The 19,985-nt window shown below is 41.7% G+C and overlaps 1 protein-coding gene across 7 annotated transcripts in view; it reads right to left on the reverse strand.

The window, feature by feature from the left end:
- The window catches only part of RBMS1 (RNA binding motif single stranded interacting protein 1), a 552,647-nt gene that overhangs the window by 70,327 nt on the left and 462,335 nt on the right, over window positions 1-19,985 (reverse strand). For all 7 annotated transcript variants that reach the window (XM_069224212.1, XM_069224217.1, XM_069224211.1 and 4 more), the window contains exons 5-6: window positions 17,566-17,723; window positions 12,182-12,261 (exon numbers count right to left, since the gene is read on the reverse strand). In XM_069224212.1, coding sequence (XP_069080313.1) covers window positions 12,182-12,261; window positions 17,566-17,723 — 238 coding nt within the window. The remainder of the gene's footprint in view (window positions 1-12,181; window positions 12,262-17,565; window positions 17,724-19,985) is intronic.

A 19,985-nucleotide genomic window follows, 5' to 3' on the forward strand; every position in this document is an offset into this window, starting at 1 on the left:
GAGGTACTAGGTCAAAAGCAGACTTTAGATCCACAAAAGCTACATAAAGGCTCCCTTTGCCAATAAGCACTGTTTTCCAGTATAGAAATAGGAACCTGAGGGCTTGATCAGTGGTAGATATTTTCTTCCGGAAACCAGCTTGGAGGGGACTAAGGATACCATGTTCGGTCATCCAGTCTTCGATCTTTCCCAAGAGGCAGTGGCAGAAGACTTTTTGCACACAGTCAATTAGACTAATTGGTCTATGGTTGCAGGGAAGTGATCTGTCGCCCTTTTTAAAAATTAGGATAACAATAGACCCTTTCCAGGACTCTGGGATGGGCGCCCCGGATGCTACAGCATTTGTTATGATGGTGAGGTATCTTGACCAGGATGCTATGTCGGTTGAGAACAGGTCTGCGGGACACCATTCGAGCCAGGCGCCCTGCCGCGTTTTATGGTGCCTAGGGAGTAAGTTATGTCACTTTGAGAGAACAACTGGGGTACTTCAGTGGTGGGTGCTAAAGAAGTATTTAAGCAGGGGTCCATGCGGACAGGAGTGGGGCTGTCATGGGAGTACAGCCTGCTAAAATGGTCTACCCAGTCCTTCGGGGCAATGTTGGTTGTAATGTCCAATCCACTGCCTTCTGGGCCTCGCGCGGCCAGGGACCAGAACAGACTACAGTTCCTCTCGCGCACAGCGTCACTAAGTGCTGTCCACCACTTGTCATCTTGGCCACGCTTGGCTTTGCGTATGGCTGACTTGTAGGACTTTCTAGCTAGATGGATGGCAGTGGCATCCTTGGATTTAATAGCTTGGATTAAGCGCTTATTTAGGGACCGACACATTTTTATTGAACCAGCGGTGCCTACCTATTTATGGCTATCTTCCCATACATAAGTATGCATGATATTTCAAAGAGGATAGGAATTTATTTTTTTGGTTTCAAGAGATTATGGAGTTAAATGCATTGATTCATTAGGAAATTCTTCAAAAGTGTTAACATATTCTTGTTATCATTTAAGTTGCATTAAAAGGAATTTACCAAGAAACATCACAATTGTACAAAATGTGATATGGAACACTGTTTTTGAATCAAAAGACATTGCCTAATCAACAATAAATCTCATAAACCAGGCTACCTTTCCTTCTGCATAACTTAACCACAGTGTGCACAAACGCAAGATCACCGTGTAATAATCAGAGTTTCTCCAAGATCGTCAATGGGACTGACGGCTCAGAGAATTCGGTCACCTTACATTATTATAAGAATCAAGGTTCCAGAAACACAGTTCAGGGTTTTCAATATCATGGATTCAAAATGACACTTCAATCAGCATAGTGACTGACCACTGCTTAGATATAAAACTGAGGAGAGGATCTAGTATTGATGTACATCAGAATCTTCTAACTTCCTAAAGCATATTTACTCCAGTAGACAGGAGTCAGTGGAAAAGTACTATCTGCAGTCTTTGAGCAGATGACTCTTCTTGGAAAGATGGAGGAACCAAGAGAACTTGTGTTAGTCCTGCATACATTAATCTTTACATTTCAGTCAGTCTCCAATTGGTATGCATGCTAATATTAAATCTGCTGAGTAGTGGCCAATGAGAGTGCAGGGAGGGTGGTGGGGCAATGGCAGAAGAGGGAAAAGGTCTTATGCCATGATTAGGCAGTAATATTCAAAATAACCTTAATGACTTGCATAGCATGAACCAGCAAGGTTTCCCATACAAGGTTATGCAATAACAAATTAAAACCTAGTGTTGGGAGTATGAAACTTTTCTTATCATCCAAACTCTAGCATAAACACACCAATCTGTTGAGACTACTACTACAATAAAAAATGTTGTGGTCATCAATCAATATACAGGATGAAGTCTAGTACCAATGCCAAAATCTAAAAGCTTTCAAAGATAATCAAGAATTCCTCAAAAGAGCCTCATTTGTTAATCTCACGGAACCTAGATCTGTGGTTTCTGCACACATACAATATTCTCAATAAAGCAAGTCTTCCCCTTTTCAGGGCAAACCAACCGAAAAGGTTATAAATGAAACGAATACACAAGTACTGGCAAAGCAAACACTTAACAAGACTATACAAATCTAGATTTCCACATGGCAACCTTTGTTGAGTGTAAGCATATGCATGCTCAGAGTCCCTGGGTGACACAATTGCATCAAAACCAATTAGATTTTCTTGATTACGCTCTACTACAGCATTCAATAAAAAGACACTTGAGTCATGCAGTCTCACTGTTAGTCTTGTTCAGAAGGTAGGTACAGATATTATCACGCAAAAAATAACCAACAAATATATGGTGTTTTCCGCTATTATTTTGAACCACTTGACCAATTTATATCAGTTTTTCCGTGTACAAATAGGCCAGAACAAAGAACATGAGGACAGGTTAACAACTGACTATGCCACTTCAGAAGCTACAGAAGGGGAATAATGGTCATTAGAACATTGAATGTTGGGCGCTCCATTGCAGACAATGCAGTACTCCGGGCTTTTACTGGCTGGTAAAAGCCCCAGCGTTAACATTCCAATGCTCTCTTTGTTCACAGCAATAGCTGTGAACAAAGGCCTCACGCAGCCTGAGGGGATTTTAATCCCCTCTGGCTCAGTGAGGGCTTTGTTTTATTTATTAGAACATCCTGCCCTCTAGTGACAGAATGTTCTAATAGCCTTAGAGCCTGCCGTAGCGAGCTCTACCGGCCATTAAAGGCCTTATCCCTTGTTAAAGCCTTAGGCTCGGGCCTTTAACGCTGGAGCAGGCCTTTAATGGCCAGTAGAGCCTGCCGTAGCTACATTAGAACATTACAGTGTTGAGAACTGTATGGAAGAGAATTGACTGGCAGTAGGCTATAAACATGTGTATAGTTCTATTGACATTATCACTAAAATGATGTATTCCATTTTCTCTGACTCATCTCAGGATGTTTAGAGTTGGGCAAAAGAGTGAAAGCGACAGAGGCGTGGCAGAAGGAAAGAATGCAGAATTTCTCCTCAGGCATTCCTCACAGTCATTGCAAGGCAGATAAAGTGAAAAAGTGAGACTGAGGACCGACTGAGGCATCTCTCTCCTTCCTATGTCATGTTATTGGTTTTTGTAAAGTGTGAACTGATACCTGAAAGCAGATGTCACAGCGACAAAGAGAGACCAGATAATACTAGAGAAAGGGAGTTTGAGGGATGATTAAACAACCAGGGTTTGAGTTTCTTTATGAATGAACTGAATCAGGGTGAATTCTTGAGAACTAGAAGGAGCTTGCTCCACAATTAAGAGGCCAAACTGGAAAACGAACGATCACAGGAGTGGCTGAGCTGGAAGGGTGGCACCAGCAACAGGGAGAAGGAAGAAGAGCAAAAATAACATGGAGGACAGCACAGTGTGAATTTGTTTTTAAGATAAGCAGGACCCCAATTATTTGGATTATTCAGAGCTTTTACACAACACCCAAGGGCTTTTAATAAAATTGACTGTTTAGGGGTGAAGAGCCAATGCACAATTTTCAAGACGATAAGAGACCAAAGATAGCGGGAGTAGTCTGAGAGCAGCATAGGCTGCAGCATTCTGGATGATCTGCAGCCTGCCACTGAAGTAAATAGGCTGGGCAACCCAGATAGAGTGAACTGCCATAATCAATCTGGATGTGACTAGGGGTTGAGTGACAGAGCTGCGACCAGCAAGAGACAGTAAAGGGAAAATTCACTTACGCATCTTGATTAAACAAAAGCAACAAGAAGCAACCTAATTGATTTGATGTCCAAAAGAAAAAAGAGGAGTCAACTTCAGATTTCTGGTAGCACTGGCAGGGGATGGAAGGCAGCCCATTTCTTGGACTCGTCAAAGAGAAGACCACAGGGAAGGTTGCTTCCCGAAGGTGATAATGAAATTGAAATTGTAATTTCATTTATACAGCACTTGCTACTCCTGACGAGGCGTTGAAACCTTTTTGGTGAGTAGCAAGCTACTCCGGAAATGGTAGTAGTAGCTTTGCAGCTTGAAGTTAATTCTGGAGTTACACGCAGTGCATTATTCTGCCAACTAGTGGTTACGTCTGAAACTGTCTCCTGGTAGTCTCTTTTTTTTTGCATGTGCGTCGTCGACCATTTGAGACACTCCTTGTGTGATGTTGGAGACATGGCCTGGAAACCATTTGACACAGTCACCAGCTTCAGATTCTTTTTTCTTCTTGCCTTTGCTTGGATGCAACAGGTTCCTTTATCTATTGTGATTGTCTCTTGGTGCTATTGTTGGAAATACAACTCTACTAGTGGAGGTGGGTAGATCACATGTAAATCCAGAAAATTCTTCAAACTACAAAACTACCTCTACAAGTAACCATTTCGTTTTGCAGCATGAATCTTTTCTGGATTCACTCAATCAATCCATTTTTATAAAGAACAACAACTCACCCGTGAGGATCTCAAGGCGCTAGTGGTAGGTCTGGGCCTCATTCGAAGTGCCATGTCTTGAGGTTCTTTCTGAAGATGGTGACTGATGGGCTTTGTCTGAGGTGCGCAAGCAGGTTGTTCCAGCTCTACGCTGTGAGGTAGGCGAAAAATCTTCCTCCGGCTTTGGTTTTCCAGATACGTGGGATGGTGGCTAGCGTCTGCTGGGTGGAGCAGAGGGGCCTGGTGGGGAGACAGGAGGGGGATTGGAGTGTTATGGAATGAGATGCAGGACTTTGGCTGGGTAGGGTAGCAGCGAGATGGGCCGGAAATTCTTGAGCTCTGATAGGTTGGCTGTGGGTTTCTTCAGGACAGCGCAGACTTCAGCATGTTTCCAATCTTCGGGGAAGGTGGCTGTTTTGATAGAGCAGTATTCGCATGTTCTACATCGATTATAAAGCGGTATCTTGTCCTGTGGGCACACTGGGTCCTTTAAAGTCTGTTCACAAACACATATTTAGTAGTCTTTCATCTCATATCTGCTTGCTTGTTGACCTGGATTTCAACAGAGTAATGCTTTTGTGTGTACTGAGAACCATGTGGCGGATGCATGGTTATCATCCAGAGCCACACTTCTCTGAAAGGCGAATGTTGCTCCCCTTTTTCTTGTTAAGTATTGCTCCCGCTGGCTTGTGACAATACTGTACTGTTTGACTATCCATCAAACAATAGTACCCTTGGTAAGAGGGGAGCCCTCCCTTGTGTGCGTGAGAGGATACAAAGAACTGGTCTTCTATTTTAGTGGGTTTTGTCTTTTCAAGGTAATTAATCATTGCTCTTTGTACATCCAGTGTGTTCAGGGCGTTTGCTGCCTTTTCTTTGAGTGCTGGAAAAAAGCCGGTAAGTGGATGGCTTGGTTGACGCAGAATTTCAATATCACATTTGACATGAACCTTGGGTTTGTTCTCATCACCACTTTGTCCTGTGTATTCGAAGGTATGGTTCTAAGGAGGTAAGGTCTTGTATCTTACTAACCCTCCTTAGTGAAGTGATAGCAATCAGATATGCTGTTTAGAGCATTAAGAACTTGAATTGTGCAATTTGCATTGGTTTGAACTGTGATGTCATTATTTGAGTGAGGCCTACACTAAGATTCCAGGTAGGCCTGGGCATGCACCTTGGGGTGATATCTTTTTTGCTCCCTCTATAAATCGTTTTATCAATAGTGTGAAGAAACTTCTCACTAGTATGCCTTTAGTGTATGCAACAATGTCTGCTAGATAAACCTTGATTGAGGCATTGGGAGAGGCGTATGTCAGGTATCTAATAACTGTGGCTTATTGCGCCCAGCCTCTTTGGCCTCCTACCTTTTTGCTGTAGTTTTTTTTTCGTTTTTGGTTTCTTTGCTTCTTGCTGGATCTTCACAGCTCTCCTTGCTAAGTTCAGGTGGCCAAACTATAGCCTCAGGAGCCATGCTGTCAAACCTGAGGGTGGCTGGTTCCGGGTGCCATCCTGGACCCTCATGCATTATCAGCAGGTCTTGGTGGACTGGAAGCCTTATCTACGGTCCTCGAGATCTCTTAGCAGAACTTGTCTGTTGAGCGTTGTGTTCTTGTTTGTTGTGACTAGGTCTATTTGTGGTGTTTCCCATCTCTGAAAGGTTTGCATTAGTACTTCTTGCTTTAGCTCCATTTGTGTATGGTGTTTGCTTTGCTGCTTAGTGTGTCTGCTTCTGTGTTTGTTAAGTTCTCCGGGTACATGTATAGCTACCAATTATATTTTGTTATCTATCACCCATCTCCATATCTCCTGAGTCAATGTCAATATCTGGTGTGACCTTGTCCCTCCTCATTTGCTCAGGTAGATTATTTTTGGGTTGTTCATCTGAACTAGAACTGTCCTTACCCAGTGCTGTTTCTGGAAAGCTTTCAGTGCTAGGAAGACAATCTTCAGCTCCAGCACATTTATGTGTTGTATGGCTTCTTTAGGGTTTCACTGGCATGTGATGTTTAGTTTGTTCATGTGAGCTCCCCATCCTGTGTAAGATGTGTCCTTTGTGATGGTCATGAGGGAGTTGGTGGTTTGAATGATTCCCCACTGTGATGTTTTGTAGGTTCCACAATTGCATTTCCTTCTAAACCTTGTCTGTAACAACCACAGGATTGTCCCAACTCCCGGTTGTCTATGACCAGTGATGTTGAAGCCACTCCTGTATTGGTCTCATGCGTTATCCTGCATGCGGTACAAGGGGAATGCAGGAGGCCACCATGCCCATCATTCTCCCCACTGTCAGATGCTGTCCCTTGTAGTAGAGGCAACTCCGCTCTACAGCTGCCTTGACGTTCCGTTCCACGGCACCACCATTTTGGTCTGTCAGTATAGGCTTGCCCCCAGAAACGTTTTTCTCCTTTCCCGATTTTGTGATGATTTTTCAAAGTTGATGGAGAATCCCAGCCTCAGCAGTGTCCGTATGACCCTGTTTGTTGTCCTTGCATTGAGAGAACATACTTGCTGTTACTAGCGAGTTGTTCAGGTATGGTTAGACTAGCATTTCCAATTGTCTGAAATGTGATGTTACCATGGTTAAGTACATTTGAACACCTGTGGGCTGATTTTATCTCAAAGAGTTGGGATCTTGAATTGGTAGTGTGTCTTATTCACTACAAACCAGAGGTCACTTGTTCATTGGTATGTGGAGGTAAGTTAAGTACCTTTCAAATCTATGGTTGCCATGTAGTCCCCTTTGCCTATAAGAGGGATACACTGGAGGGATGCTATCTTGAATTGCTGTGTATTCAGAGGCGTGTTTACTGTTGTTAGATCTAGTATTGGTGCCAGGAAGCAATTTCATTAGACCCCTCAAAGTCTTTCTCTTGGTGGTACTACTTCTATGGCTTGTTTGCCTAACAAGTCCTCTACCTCTTGTTGTAATCAATGTTTTTCTTCTCTTTTAATCCTCTTCTTTTTCAGTGGTATTGTTGGAGGTGTCTTTGTTAACTCTATACAACAGCCATATATTAGAATATTTAGTATCCATCTGTTGAAGGTGATATTTTTTCCATTTGTGTAGGAATCCTCAGATCCTTCCTCCTAATGGTGGCCTGTGCAGGAGCGTGTTCTGGGTGCAGTCACTTGCTTGTATAGGTTTCCCCTTGGGGGTTCCTCCTCTTCCCCTCCCCTGTCCACGAAATGGCTCTCTGGTAACTGCACTGTTCTGCCATTGTGGTGGTGTCATTACCTTGTTCTGTTGCTAACTGAAGGCTGTATGTGTGGTGCTCTTTGTCTGTAAGCCAGTCTCCCTCTAAAAACGTCCCTTGTATTTCAGAGTTCCCATGGCTTTGGCAGTCTCATTATCATTTTTTATGTACTGCAGCCTTTGTCCACTGCCTCTCTAAAAAGCTTGCCCTCAGTTTTGCTGACTGCAGCTCCTGCATGAAACCTGAGATCATCAGCCAAGCATGCATGCATAAAGTGGAAGCTGTGCCTAACTGTCTGCTGGCTGTGTCCAATGTAGATCTAAGCCATATGTTTGAAATTGTCTTGCCTTCCTGTAGCATGTTTGCTCTTTTTTAAATTCCTCTTGCAGGAGTTGTATGAGTTCTTCGATTTCCTTCCTTTGCTCGTGGGAGTATCTGTTTACCAGGGCATTTGAATAGACTATATGCCACTATGTTGCTGCAGAGCTCTCTATTTTCTTTCCCACCATGTCTACCCTCTTCCTTTCTTTGTCAGGAGGGGGCTGAAGACATTGCAATATTAGCTTTCTTGCGAGCGAGTTGTTGCCACAATAAGGAACTTTTGTAGAGCAGATGCCTTGATTTGAAGCAACATCTTTTCCACCCTTTGGGCTACAGCTCTCGATGCCACTGGCTCTTTAAAAGCCTCTCTGTCTTGGTCCAAAATGCTGGGTACAATGGCAGGAAATCGTTCCTTTTCTGGTCCAGCACCAGTGTCTGTAGGGGGCAACATGTATCTGATTGTTTCTCCTCAAGCTGTACCCGATATGTATTTGCTGCCCTTTTAATGATTGCGATGTATGCTGTGATGTCATCTGGTGGTAATGGCTTGGACAGATCTGTTTATACCCCCACCCCACCCCTCACCCCCGCCTGGAGAAATGGCATAGATGTCTTGCCATTCGACTCCAGATTCTGCCATTTTTTAATGTTCTGGCTGCTGTTTTTCTTAGAATTCAAAGAATTCCTTGTCTATTTCTTCCTTTGGCTCTGGCGTCTTGGTGGTTTCGAGTTCCTCTGGCTCTTCCTGTGTCTATCTGTGCTGCTTCAGAGGGATTAGATACCTTTTGGGAAATTTGTCAAAATCTTTCTTGATCAGGAAATCCAGTTCTGCCTCCAGATGCCTTCTCTTTCTCTCAACCTTAAGCGTTTTTTTGTCTACATCAAACTAGGCATCCTCCTCTCCTTTTCGACTTTGAAGTCAAAAGGCTCTTCAGTGTCAAAGTAGAGTTTCTCCCTGAGGACTGCCATCCTTCTTTAATGGCATCGACGTGTTTTTCCACATTGGTGTTGAAACGGTTTCCGGAACTGGTGTTGACCTGTTAATTCCCATTTCCCTCCTAAGTCTCTGATCCTCTCTCAAGGTTGAAGCTGGAATTGAGGGTTTGACTTAGGCAAGGTGGCTTTTGTCTTGGATGGGTGCGGCTCTCTGAGCTAGCTCCTGCCCTCCAGCATCAAGATTTTTGTTGTTGCTGCAGTTTTTTTGGTTTTTCGAGTCCAAAACTCTTGGTTTGTTCGCCAATTGACCCTAAAGGGTTTACCATTGTTGGATGTCATCTTTCTGCATTTTTTGTGTCCTTTTCCTCTGGCCACCTCAATCACATCCTAGATCTCTGGGTCCTCTCCGTTTGTCTCTTCAAGGGTGTGCTCTTCCTCACTCAACAGCCCAGGTCCTTTAAGGACTCCTGCTTTCTTTGTTTTTATGCCATGGGGTAGTGCTTGTGCCTTGTTCTACTGCCTTCGTCAAAAAACTCTGCACACACATCGAACAGTCCTCCAAACTGTGGTCCTTCAGGTTAAACACCTTGTGACTGTTGTTCTCTGCGTACTTGTGGTGGCAGTTTGGACAAAACCTCAAGGGGTTATGCCCCATACCCCTTTTTCATTCTCCGACCAGGTGTTCTTGTTGTGTATCAGCTTTCTCACCTTTGGTGTTAATCAGTGTTTTTTCCTCACATTCTCTCAGTCGTTGCTGATCCTTTTCCCTCAACAATGATTTATCAGGGCATGCCACCCTCACTTGAGGTCACAGGCATTATAGCATGCACAATTGTGCTGTACAGGGTAATAAAGTTCCATTCCCAACTTATTGGCCCTTGCCTTCAGCCCACACAAACACTTGAAACAGGACTTTAATGCCCAGTATGGCACACTGAAGCAGGCTATAAGGGTTATGTTACTAGTCTATTTCTGTGTAATCTACATTTCCACAGACTGAATTTTAGAAAGGTGACTTCTCTTTTTAATTGTATTTGATGTTGGACTATATTTTCAGCTTTGAGTTCATCAATTCTAAGTGAGCTATTTTAGCAAACGAAACGTTATCTACAGTAGGTGCTATCTTTCAAAAGATCTTAAGCACTTCCACCCTAGCTACTACTTGTTTAACTGAGATCCGAAGCACACATCAATCTACATCTACAGCTGGTTCCTTTTCATCTTATGATCATAGCCATTTCTTCTACAGAAGAGGCCCTCTCTCGATTCAAGTAATCCAGCAAAGTACAGACCCACATACATTTTCCCTATTCATGTGACATGTTCAAATGTCCAGTAATTAATCATTTCCAAAACTTTCCAGAAACATATGAACTTTTTTTTTTACTGCCCAATCAACTTTAATTTGGTAACAGAAACCATATCCGCGGTGGCATATACTCTGGAGGAGCTCAGACTAGAAATAAATTGTGGTGGAGACAGATCTTTGATTCAGTTACACCTCTCAGGAGACTTTGCTGTTCATCAGTGTTTTTTTTTGACAGGCACGATGCAACTATAAACAATGGTCAGGCTCTAGGCAAGATGACATTTTTAGAATTAGAAGGACTAAAAGTATGGATATACCCCACTATCAGCGACTACCTATTACCCATATGCAAGGGAGGTCTCAGAGCTCTGTCACGTCACCCTTTCTATTAAACTACACAGAAGACATTCAGATCCTCCTAAAGCTCTGTGGAGACATGGAATTCTTGCCACAGTCAAAGAAGGCTGTATAACATTTGCAACTCACACAGCCATAGCACTTACAAGTGAACAAGTAAAGAAAGACTGAAGTCCTCTTGCCAGGGTCTCTCCTAAACATTTTCTCCACCATAATGGTCATGTATCCAACCATACTGAGCAATGGTGAAACATCTTGGTACTTTAGTAGATACCCATCACTCCATGGCCCTTTGGGTTTCAGCGGTGGCCCAAAAAAGCAACCATGTAACTACACTGAAAAGAACCTTCACGTTCCTGTCCTTAGCGATTAAACGATTAATATATTAACATTAAGACATTAAGAAATGGACCTTACATGAGTGGAGTATGTCAACGAGTAAGGTAACAGTGGGGTGTTGGAGAGTTGTGCCTGTTTTGCCACCAGAGATGTTAAGATTTCTCCTGCTCTGTAAATGTTGGTTCAGTATAACAAAAAGTAGCATACATTGTCCACCAAGCATTCCATTTAAGAGGGCAGAGGTAGCTAATAGACAAATATATTTAAAGTAAAACTTTGCAATCCTCAAACACCTTGCACCAACATGTACTTTTGTTGTGCAGAGGGCGAGCAGGGTACTTTATGTACAGGCACGTGGTCTATGGCACAAAGTCTCTCTTTCAATCAGGGCCTCGAAGAGCCTCTTTTTTCCAGCCAAGCACTTAATATTTTTCTGCTTCCACCTAAGATGTATTCGCAGTTGTTCAAAACAGTTAAGTTTAGAGCTGAGAAGACCTACTAATGGCGAACGTGCACTAGAGAAGTGTCGAACAATACAACATAACACAGCATTGGGCACACTCAGTCCTTTGCTATTCACGCTCTATATAGATACAAATGTAAATGGATTTATCATCCTTTTCATTGAGCTAAAAAGCTTTGCTGTTTTCCAGGAGTACAAAGCGGTTTCCATCGCCTTGCTCTGGTCAGGAAAAGAAAGTAAGCCATTCTCGCATGACTCAGAACCAGTGAATCTCATCACATGGCCACGCCTGATCAAACGATGATCTCTTCACATTTCTGTGGAAGGAAACCAGTGCAAAGAAAACAGAGGGCTGGCTTACTGAGAAACAGCATCTGCCTGTTGCAAAACTATGGCTGGGTTTCCTAAACTGGCGCTCCATGCTGACAGAGCAGTGGGGGGCGTGCAGATGCTTCAGGAAGGGCAGCAAAGCCTTTTGCTTCATAATTGTTCTCTCGCGAGAAGTGTCCCAAATTAAAAAGTAAGTTTAGACTTCACTGTTCATTGCCTCTATGAAAGACGTTATGAAATAAATACACAATTCCAAACACGGAGAGTTAATATGGGCAACAAAACGTCGGAATACATTTTAAGTTTGCAATAACAGAAAAAAAACAAGTTCATTTGCCGAGGTCCATTTAGAAAAACTAATATTGTTAATAAACTCGACATGGAATAACAGCCCCCGCTTCCTTCTATCGATTACCCAGAGGAAGGCCATTAATAAAGCATTATGTCCAGTTACCATTTAACAAGCCTAAGATGCAGCAAAGTTTGTTACAGGAAAAAAAATAATCAATGGACTTGCACACTTTAGAACCATTTTGGTGCAACCTACCAGAGCATCCCGGCGGCGTTTTAATGAACTTGCCATTAAAGTGAGCAATCACTGCTTCACATTTTTCAGTCGATTCCATCCTGTATGGATAAATAACAAAATAAAAATTATATACTGCTTTCGAAGACAGTCCACGAGAGATGTACAGCTTGCAGTTCACATTTACAAACGGAACGCTTAGTGATTTTCAGACACAAGGGCAGTGACAACGCACAGGTAGTATTAATATTGATCCTGATATTTGGAACCTGCAAAGCGCAGGACCTGCCTTTAGAATGGTTACAAGACTTTGAAAGGTCAGGATTTTTGTGCAATGGAACAAACAAGAACAAGCCTTTAGGAAATTACAATATGTGTTTATGGGTAGTCACAAAGAAGCCATTTGTTCACACATCTGCTGCAGAGAAGCAGGCTGTTTTGAAACGTACATGGTCTACAAAGGAATCTATTATCAATGTGAAGCAGTGATTGCTCACAATAACATGTTTTAATCCTGTACAGGCTGCACTAGAATAAATTAGGATAAGTGGTCAGCCTGAGTCAGTTTTATGTTTTTTTCTGTTGTCCGACTCTGGTCCCTTGCGCCATTATTGTTGGTCTTGTCTTATGTGCTTTTATGTCCCTCCACCCTTACTGCTCCACTCCGAAGGGGATTTATATCTCGGACTGTGTTAGCTGGGCCCTATGATGAAGCATGCCACAAATTGTGGGTGAGGGCCATTTTTCAACATATAAATGTTTGAATTGGTCTGGTCTTTATACCGGACTTTATTCCTGGTCCTTTTTGTGAGAATATAATTGGTTTAGGGAGATCGGACAGGAATTCCCTCTCACCCCTTTCTAGTGTTTTGATGTCTATTACCAGTACGCCATTTCAGCATCCCAAAGGAGGATATTAAGGAGTCATTTTTGCAAGGTAAGTATGAATCTCAAGAGCTGAACTGTGCTTGCAGAGAGAATCAAGGAGTACCATTTAGTGGATACCATATTTTACGGAACTTAGCTCTTTCTTTGGTAAGCATAAAGGATAAAGTGAATGAAAACATTTTTATAGACCAGTGAGATGGTGGTAATTGTGAAAGAGCATTTAGTAAAAACTCTCAAAGAGGTGTGTAAGGAAAATTAGACCTGATCTAGAGCTTGGCGAATGGGATACACTGGATATTCTCTCTGACGTATTACAAGTAAATTATATTCTATGCCACCTGTAATATGGTGGACAGGATATCCACAATTTCAATCTAGTCCCAAGCCCTAACAAGAGTACAAATAGCCTAGGTATATGCCAAGGGCAAGACGATGAGATGTGCCTCTGGTTAATTTGGTGTGGATTTAAAAATGTAGGGAAAGCTGACTCAAAAGCATTTTCCACAGAAGTATTTAACTCTGGCTTCCCAGGACGTGCTGTGTCTCATGCAGCAGTGGTTGGCCTCTGTGACTGGTTAAGCAGCCAGCAAACACAACCGGTATAGGTTACAGCCCTCTAATGAACAGGGTCGGTGCAACTTTATGCTGGCTGTTGATAAAAGGGGGTGGGGGGGGGGGGGGGGATGGGGGCAACAAACTGACTCAAAAACAGCCTTTGTACTGGGAAAGAAGGCAGTCCAAATGGCAACAAGCAATTCTGCTGGGGCTCTGTTAATCCTTGCATCAATAGTGCCAGAAACAAAAGGTACATGAGAAACATTACTAGCGCCAAGGTCATAGAAGCTTGGGAAAAGAGCAAAGAAATATTTGCTGCATTTACCATTAACAACAAAAGTCATATTTTATAGGTCATTTTATTAGATGCTTAACTGTTTTGAGTCATGAAAAATATATTGTTAAAGCCAAACTCTTAACAGCCCTACCATAGTTTTATCATTTACTATAGTACTCTAATTTACCGACGATATTCATTAAATTGGTATTAAAATACAGCGTGCTGATATAGCACATTTTTACCATCAACTTTCCATAAAAATGTCCATTAAGCGCGACCTTCAACTCGTCGATTAAAATGGAAACACATCTGTGCTCAAAAAGTATAAATGACATGTTTTCTGGATTGACGGTTTCCATTTGCAGACACTTTCCCTTCTTAATACGTCTCTTTTCTCACAGAGTCAAGTTAATGACTTGGTGCAGTGTGCAAGCAAGAATGGATTATTAATATTCTTGAAGCAGGTATTACATTTTTGCCTTTGCACGTTTTCCTTAATTGCGATGCAGGTAGCAGTCAAGGCTCCTGTTCCCTTATGAATGGATTCTTAAATTCAAACTGTAACTTTCAGCACTATTTTTTACCATAATATAATAATAATAATTTGTTAGCTTATTTGCGAACTAGTTCAGCGAAAACCAAATGCAATTAAAACACTACTTAATTAAATGATGGACTGGAAGGTTTTAAATTATTTTTTACGTATTCGATCCAACAGCCTAGCACTTACTTACTTCTCTGGTCTAGTACTGTAGTGTGTAGGACCCGTCCCGAGTTGTCCTAACTCTGTTTCTAGACAGACGGTAGGTAAATGTTTACAAATATATGTATATGGATGCAATTACATATACAGGGCCACTGGAGTTATGCGATGGTGCGGTCGTGGCATTTTTGCATAATTACAGATTTGACGCATTTGCCACAATGCACCATCTGCTGCATAATGTGCAGATTTTAACAAAAAGTTATTTCTATCTCGAACAGCTCAAGAGTTATAAGAGCTGCAAGCCGTACTGCTGCGCACCGGAAGACCGTCTGCAAAGTTTGACTGATCACCTTTCTCTAGCTTACTGTTATAGTGAATTGTAAAACTGGAACAGAGAAGGTGCAACCATTGCCCAGATGCTGTGTCAACAAGTATAAAAGTAACAAAATAATGACGTAATACTATCAAACTTAGCAGAATTTGCCTTTCTTTGTCACGTAGTTTACTCAATCCTGCCATATAATCAACCCCCCACCCCCGTTGTATAGTTCCAGTGGCCCTGAATATATGTATACAGACATGATAGTTTGCATGACCTCAGAAATGACAGCAGGCGTAATCTCAGACTGAACCGCCCACCTGGCTGCCCGCAGGCCCACAACACAACAGCCAGTGTCATCACCTGCACGAACGACTACAAGATCACTCCAGAACAAATTGTGACAGTTTGTGGCACAACAGACTGCTTGACAAATTGCAAGGCAGCTTGCTTACAAACTGCGTGATAAATATGTTGTCACCAACATGACACACTGTAATCCCATGTGCCGTGACAAAAAGTGTATTGTAAGCGTCTCAGACAGTAGTGTGCTACATACCTTCGCAAAGCGTTTCAACACCGGGGTAGAAAATGCAATATCAATTCAATACAACACGTTTCGGTTGCCGTTCTGCAATTACGAGATCTCTTCTTAAAACAACAGAATGTTTATCATCTCTCCTTCTGAATGCAGAGTCTATTTATCTAATTTCCTTTATAGCGAAAGCCTTTATGTCAACAGATGCACGGGCACAATTCCTGTCCCTCGCGGTCTTTAATTTATTGCAGTCGGTGGGAAGGGGTTGGATCTTGGCTGCTCAATCAACGTTTGGAAAAGGTGGATAGTAAGCACTTGCAGACCACAAAACATTTAGTCATTCTATTTAATCCACACTCTGGTACCTAAAGCAGGATGTGAAGATATCATGGGGCCTCACACGTTGTCAGAGGTGGAATTTAGGGTCTCTCTGGCTGCCCCTCTTTGGTTCTGGTACAGGATAGCGGTGATCCCAAGAGCGCTGCTCCAAGAAATGCTATAATGAGCCTGATGTGAGCAACACATGGGATTTTTCCCCAGCCACTTTAGGCCTTGTTCCTGGCCTTCATTTAGTAAACGTTTTGCTTGTTTTATTTTGCTTTCCACTTACCCAGGCACACAGTCATATTAAAAAAGTTAGTTTCAATACTGAAACGTTTACATGTGCCCCAAAGAGCAGACACAATCTAGATTTTCATAAAGAGTACAGTGTTGGTATGATGTGGCAAAGTGTATCTAACTCTGTAAAATATTTCACTGTAAGGATTTTACAATTCACATTTTATTGGGGGTTGGGAGCCTGCTAGATTTCAAGGGCCTGTTCAAATCCCTTCCTCACAGAGACCTGCAGCATCACTCATTAAAAAAAAACAAAAAAAATGTAAAAAAAACAAAAAAAACACAAGGTAAGCAGCAGCTTGTAACCAACACTTTCAAAACCAAAACAAATGACTGGAAACTTAAGAACGGGTGTGATATTTATTGCACCTATTAAATTCCGATAGCTGGGTGATTCGGAATTTAGTGGGAATCGAGCACGAGTTATACCTTTCAAAAAGACAGGATAGACAGAATTTGGTATTATCTGCATATCATGGTATTTTCTGCGCATTTCAATCCAGTAAATACAAGCATGTTTTCACTGCTGATAAGCCCCCTGAGGGAAATAGCAGGAGTGCTGACTTCGTCACATCTGGTAACTACGAAGTATGGTATACTGTGCACCTTGCATAATAAAAACCCCTGGGCAAACAAGTGTTTGCAGAAGGTGGGAAATATGAGGTTCATTAATAATCGGGACAAAGTGTACCCTCACAACGTCTGACTTTATTCAACCTTAAAACTAATGTTTTTGCACTTTGTGAATAAAAAAAATAGACACTGTACATTGTATAGACCTACACGAGCGTAGAGAAAGTCAGTGACGCATACAAGGCAGGACCAAATGCACATCACAAAATTGTTAATGGATAGAAAAGACACAAGACCAAGACAAGTGACTATTCAATGGATGTCTAGTTTTAAAGAGAAAATGTTGAGCTTCGAATAGAAAACCTTGATGTATGGAATTCAGGTAAATATCTGCACAAAGCTATACGTGAAATTGTTTTAGTTCATGAACACATTGAAGCGTCTTGACCATTCCAAAATGTGAGAGAGCACACAGATATTTTGGAAGATCCAAAAATATCAATTTTGGAAATGAACATTTTCTGCTACAGTTATTTGCAGGAAAATTGAAGGAACTTCCTTCATGACAAAAGTTTAGTGCATTCATAGCTTGCCTTCCTTTTTAGCAGACGATAAGCAGAAATCCACAAACCTTTAATAGCCTTAGACTTCTAACAGAAGTACAATTTAAATGGGATTCTTTCAGAGACATATAGAAATATGATGTTTCAGTGCTGCCAAAGGAAAATATCCAAATAATGGGCTCAGAATTGGGGAACGCAGTTAGTGGTCTTAAATTACAAGGGGTAGGAAAGCATTTATTAGGTTTTAGATTTTGTGTTTTTAATTGTATTTACTGCTTCCCCTTGGTATCGTAACTCTCTTCTCCATGTTTTGCCATAATCTGTGAGTCAAAAAATCAGACAGGGCCATACAGAGAACCTCTTACCTTGCAAACCCAACTCCTCTACTTGTGCCGCTGGAATCCCTTAGTATTCTTGTAGAGATTACTTGTCCAAAGGGTTTCAGCATATTTTCAAGCTCCTGTTCATCCATTGAGATGGGCAAATTAGAAATATAGAGGTTCGTTGGATCTTGCTCCTGTTGCTGAAAAGGAAAATGGTAAAAAAAATTGAATTCGGTAATTATGTCATCCTTTCAGGTATAATCCAATATGATCACTTCCCCCATCGATTAACTTTAGGAAAAAAGTTTTTTTTTAAAGAAAAAACTTGTCAAAAGAACTGGAGAGGTCCGACGCAAGACCCTTAATTTAATCTTGCATACTGTGTTTAAAATAAGAACACTAATCACAAGACATTTGTTTCCAATGCACTATTAATGTACAGCAAGGCATTACTTTTAACATGGTGGTTCCTGCAACAGAAGAAAAGCAAACACGTTTCTCACTTAATATCAGTAGAGAAGAATTACTAACAAGCAAAATGCACAACCGGCAAGCACATACTCAATATTCACAAGGTAGAACCACGAAAATAAGAGTGACTGTCAGAGAGCTTCATGTATGGCGGAGGGTGAGTGACTACCTGTCCCAATCTCCTCCTCACACGCAGCAAAGAACATAAAAGAGAAGGGCAGAGGAGAACACACACTAACTACCTCTGATTAACCATTGGAAAATCCACATGATAGCAACCGACCCAATGCAGAACCTACGTCATCAGTTACCCACTAAAATACGAGCAATCTCCTTGGGAGCTGTGGTTCATGAAGTAAAAGCAGTGTTTAATTTGAGGCAGGGGTTGCCAGTGGGAGGTCGCTGTACTCAGTTTTGGGGACCAGCACTTATTTTTCCATATCATACATTTGCAAGAGCAAAAGAGAGAAAAACACCCAAAGGGGCATGACAGAGGAAGAGAAGAACAGCAAAATAGTCACAAAGTGAGATAGCAGAAACCTGCAAAATCTGGTAAGAGATTAAAGAGGCATGAGGTGGATTTAGGACTATGCAACCTTTATATTCAGCGTGCTCTTGGCTTTGAAGCAGAGAAACTGGACGGCAGCACTCATTCTTTTACAATGTTTAAGTACTGTGTAAATTTAACATAAAGTCCCTTTTAAATTATTTAGACTTTGCTTTAAGCAACAGAGAGAGAAAAAAAATTAAGATTCAAATGTCTTCATTACTAATTGTAGAACTAGAAAGGTTTGTAACTAGAATGGTTTTGATGGACTCAAGGATAAGACTGCCACTAACCGAAGCAATCTATAGCACAAAGATGAGAGCACCCTACTCCATGATATTCTTGGTTTTCATACCAAGTGGCATCCATTCTAAATGCCATCATGGAAGATCAACGAAGGCCACCAGGATGAACTGTTTGAGGAGCCAAGTTTCAGAAAGTGGTGGATCATTCAGTGGCCGATGGAATCCAGTAAGCAAACGTGTGCTGTACTTCTATGAATGGTAAAGTGCATGGCAACAAAATGCAACTCAGTAATCCAAATAACTTCCGGTAGATATAAACGAACAGAAAACATATTGGCCATAGCAGTCCTCAAACGGACCAAGAGGAGAATAAAGCTCTACAATTGGAGGTAGGATCTTCAGCTCTCAGACAGAGTGTTGTAGAAGAGCTCCAAGACTGATGGTATGAATCGCCAAAGAGATGTTAAGGAGTAGCTGCAGAGATGTACTGGCGGGCATAGTAGGTGTCATAAGATTTTTCCTAAAAAATTTGATGCATTAGTGCTTTCTGGAAGCAGAATAGCTGTGGCTGTGCACTGCTTTGTGTTTTCGATAAGACAATCTTAATCAAGGAATGTGAGCTTCAGGCGTAGTGATAGAACAAAGCATTTTATTGCTGGACGCTACTCACATGGCAGTGGTCCCAGACTTATCCAATGATCTCATAAGAAGGGATGCTGCAGCCGAGCTGAAATGTTTCATTATAAGAGGTCCACCACAAAAAATTTAGATGAAAAGGAGTTGAAGGTTCATGAACATATAATAAATAAGAATAGACAACGTCAATCGATCTTGCCTTTTAGAAACTTGAAGCAAGATACTGGATTTGCAATGTTCATTTCCTCTGGAAGAGGCCAATGCTTTCTGCCAACGCTGTTCAGCACTGGTAAATAGATTATTAGAAATACTGACAACCCTGTTCAGCAAGGAAAAAAAAGAAGAAAAAAAAAAAAGACCATGTGCTAGCATATGTCACAACGCAGCTGACCGTTTTTATTTTTAATAAAACTAGTCTAAGATGGTGGTCAACTGCTTTGGAGCATTACATTTAAAAAACAGACAAAAAGATGAAAAACAAACATGGGAGGGGTGGGGGAAGAAAATTCAGATGGATAAAGCAGCCCGAGGACGAGACCTAACTATGAGCTTAATACCAAGAG

This window comes from Pleurodeles waltl, chromosome 3_1 (genome assembly GCF_031143425.1).
Source record: "Pleurodeles waltl isolate 20211129_DDA chromosome 3_1, aPleWal1.hap1.20221129, whole genome shotgun sequence".
In the NCBI taxonomy this organism is placed as follows: domain Eukaryota; kingdom Metazoa; phylum Chordata; class Amphibia; order Caudata; family Salamandridae; genus Pleurodeles; species Pleurodeles waltl.